Source organism: Haplochromis burtoni, unplaced genomic scaffold (genome assembly GCF_018398535.1).
Source record: "Haplochromis burtoni strain Fernald_Lab_line unplaced genomic scaffold, NCSU_Asbu1 Contig_48, whole genome shotgun sequence".
Taxonomy (NCBI): domain Eukaryota; kingdom Metazoa; phylum Chordata; class Actinopteri; order Cichliformes; family Cichlidae; genus Haplochromis; species Haplochromis burtoni.
In genome coordinates, this window is record NW_024582409.1 from 1,343,547 (window position 1) to 1,346,141 (window position 2,595).

Consider the following 2,595-nt stretch of genomic DNA (forward strand, 5'->3'; position numbering starts at 1 on the left):
TATATATATATATATATATATGAACCAGAAAAGGAAATTATCTGCAGTTTAAAAGAATAAAAAATGTAACAAGACATTTGGCCAATACACCTTCGGTTTGTAGTACTTGCACGAGTATCTTCTACTGCAGTTTTTTAAAAGAATCAGTGACTCTGGAAACTGCACGGAAATATACACATATCCACTTTGCTAAGCGAAAACACTCAAACACGCATTGCTCATCCACTGGATGCTTCATTGCAGTACACCCACTTTTAGTAATTGTACAAGACTGTACATTAGTAGAAGCATTTGCAAATGTCTTTTTAACTGTAATTACCACACAACGCGCTGACGGATAATGGGTTTTGAATGAAGCAGGTCTTCTCCGCATTTCCTGTGAGGTGACATCACAGAACCAAACAAACAAACAAACATCCTGGAAAAATTTGAACTCAGTCATGAAGTAAAGATGGCTTCAAATGAGGAGACTTCATGTGGTACGGGAGTGGCGCACTGCTTTTGCGTGCCAACAACAACAACAAAGAAAAAAAAAAACACCTCAGAGGGACTCATCAACGCAAGACATAAAGGCCAAGGGTGCACAGAGAATTGTGAGTAGCTCCTGATGTAGGAGTTGCACTCGAGCATGAGCTTTTTACAACTTCATCAACACCTCAAGGACAAAAGTTGGGCAAAGAATGATTCAGAGTGGCTTTTATAGAATTCTGTGTTCATTTTCAGGAGGTTGTATCACTGGAGATTTATTTGAATTATATTAGCAGTTATATTAGTAGTTATTTGGATAGGTGTTAAGCACAATTAAGCACAATTAACTGTTAACTGTTTGCAGGAGATTTATATTTTAGAGGTTTAAAAACAGTATATGAATGTTGTTACAGTGAGCTACAGAAGCTATCTCCAGTCTCACCTCTTACAGGGGATGCCTAAAAAGTTCATGTACACTATACTGTACCTAATGTGACAACTGTATAAGCCCTCCAGGGAAATAGCAATGAGTAGACCTACCCATCCCATCCTGTGCCCATTCCATCCCCGCTTACTTCTCCACTCAAGAGAGGCAGTGCATTTTCCTTAAAGGCAAAACTTACATTTTGAATTCATTGAGGGTTTTATGGTCACATGGTTTAATTGGGCATTATTGTTTTGCATCCCCCAGGGTTGTGGGGACTGGGTGCATTTCTGTAAGAGACTCTCACGCGTTACCTTTTATTCCTCCGGGCCTCCTTCTTATCCATAATGACAGGGACACAGTTCGTAAGCTCGGTCCAGTCTGCATGCAGTCCGCAGCTCCAGCCCGTAGAGAACCGGGAGAAGAGCCAGGACTCTTCTTTCCCCGGTCGGTGGCACGTGCATTTCTTCTGCCCTGGCTTGCAGTCGCACGGCTGCTCCAAGCGAATATTCCTCACCAAGTGCCTCCCGAAAGTCGTCCCCCCGGTCTTCTGGATGTGCAAAAACACTATCACGTCGTCCCCTTTGATGTTGAACTCCACGTGTCTGTCAAGGTCTCTTTCAGTGAAGTTGAATTTCGACGATAGTTTCGGAGGGCTATCATCCTCCAGGTCTTGATCTCTGTAGAAATCATCGCTGTCCTGATAAGGGGTTGAAAGTAGACTCACCCCTCTAAATTTCTCCTCAGTCTTAAAGTGGCATGAATTACTGCCAGCGGGACATATGTACTGATAACCTATCATAACAAAAAGGACAGCTAAAATAGGAACTAAAATGAGCTTACTGGATCTATCATCCATCATATCAAGATAGTGTCTTCATTCCGTTACTGTGAATAATAAGGAGCACCCGTGGACACTTCAGAGATCAATGTTCCTCCATGCCTCAGACAGATTAAAGATGCCTATATTTTAAATGCAACACGTTGATCAGATAACACTCTCCAAAGACACTCAGACAAAATGAGAAGTCCACCTTAAGGACTCTAAAATACTGCACGCCGTCTGCACTGCGTTGGAAGTCCTGTCCGTATTCAAGAGTCATGGCAATTAAATCTCTGCCTGTCCAACTTCTGAAGCCGGTGTGGAGCTGCATCCAAGCCGACGACTCCCATGCCTCGGTATCAAGTTGAAAACGAAGCAGTCGGATGAGAGAGTTTTTAGTTTGACTCCCTCTTTCTTTCTAGTGCTGGTCCCATGCAGTGTAAATCACAGTGAGGTTCAGTGCATCTTCATACTTATTTCTGCAGAAATGTCGCACGGCTTCTTGTTGGGCTGCATGAATGCTCCGGCAGGGTACGGCATCCTTTACGGGTTGAGACAGAACTGACTGTAGTGAAGCAGTGCGTTTGAGAGGATGCTGCTGCATCCGAGCCGACAAATAGGCGTTATGCTCTCGTCGCGGTTGGGCTGGGAAAGCTCCTCATCCCATCCCGTCCATCCCGTCCATCCCATAATCTTGTTTAACACAGTGCGAAGCCAGAAGCCCACACGGATATTGAACGGAGACAATACTGAGATTTATTCACATTTAAATACAAAGACCTTCCAACCTATCTATCTATCTATCTATCTATCTATCTATCTATCTATCTATCTATCTATCTATCTATCTATCTATCTATCTATCTATCTATCTATCTAT

General features: G+C 43.0%; 1 protein-coding gene across 1 annotated transcript in view; it reads right to left on the reverse strand.

Annotated features, from left to right (window-relative positions):
* hs6st3b (heparan sulfate 6-O-sulfotransferase 3b) overlaps nt 1–2,431 on the reverse strand; it is a 79,724-nt gene extending 77,293 nt beyond the window's left edge. The window contains exon 1 of the mRNA XM_005921416.2: nt 1,207–2,431. Coding sequence (XP_005921478.1) covers nt 1,207–1,754 — 548 coding nt within the window. The 5' untranslated portion in view covers nt 1,755–2,431. The remainder of the gene's footprint in view (nt 1–1,206) is intronic.
* Nucleotides 2,432–2,595: the final 164 nt, after the last annotated feature.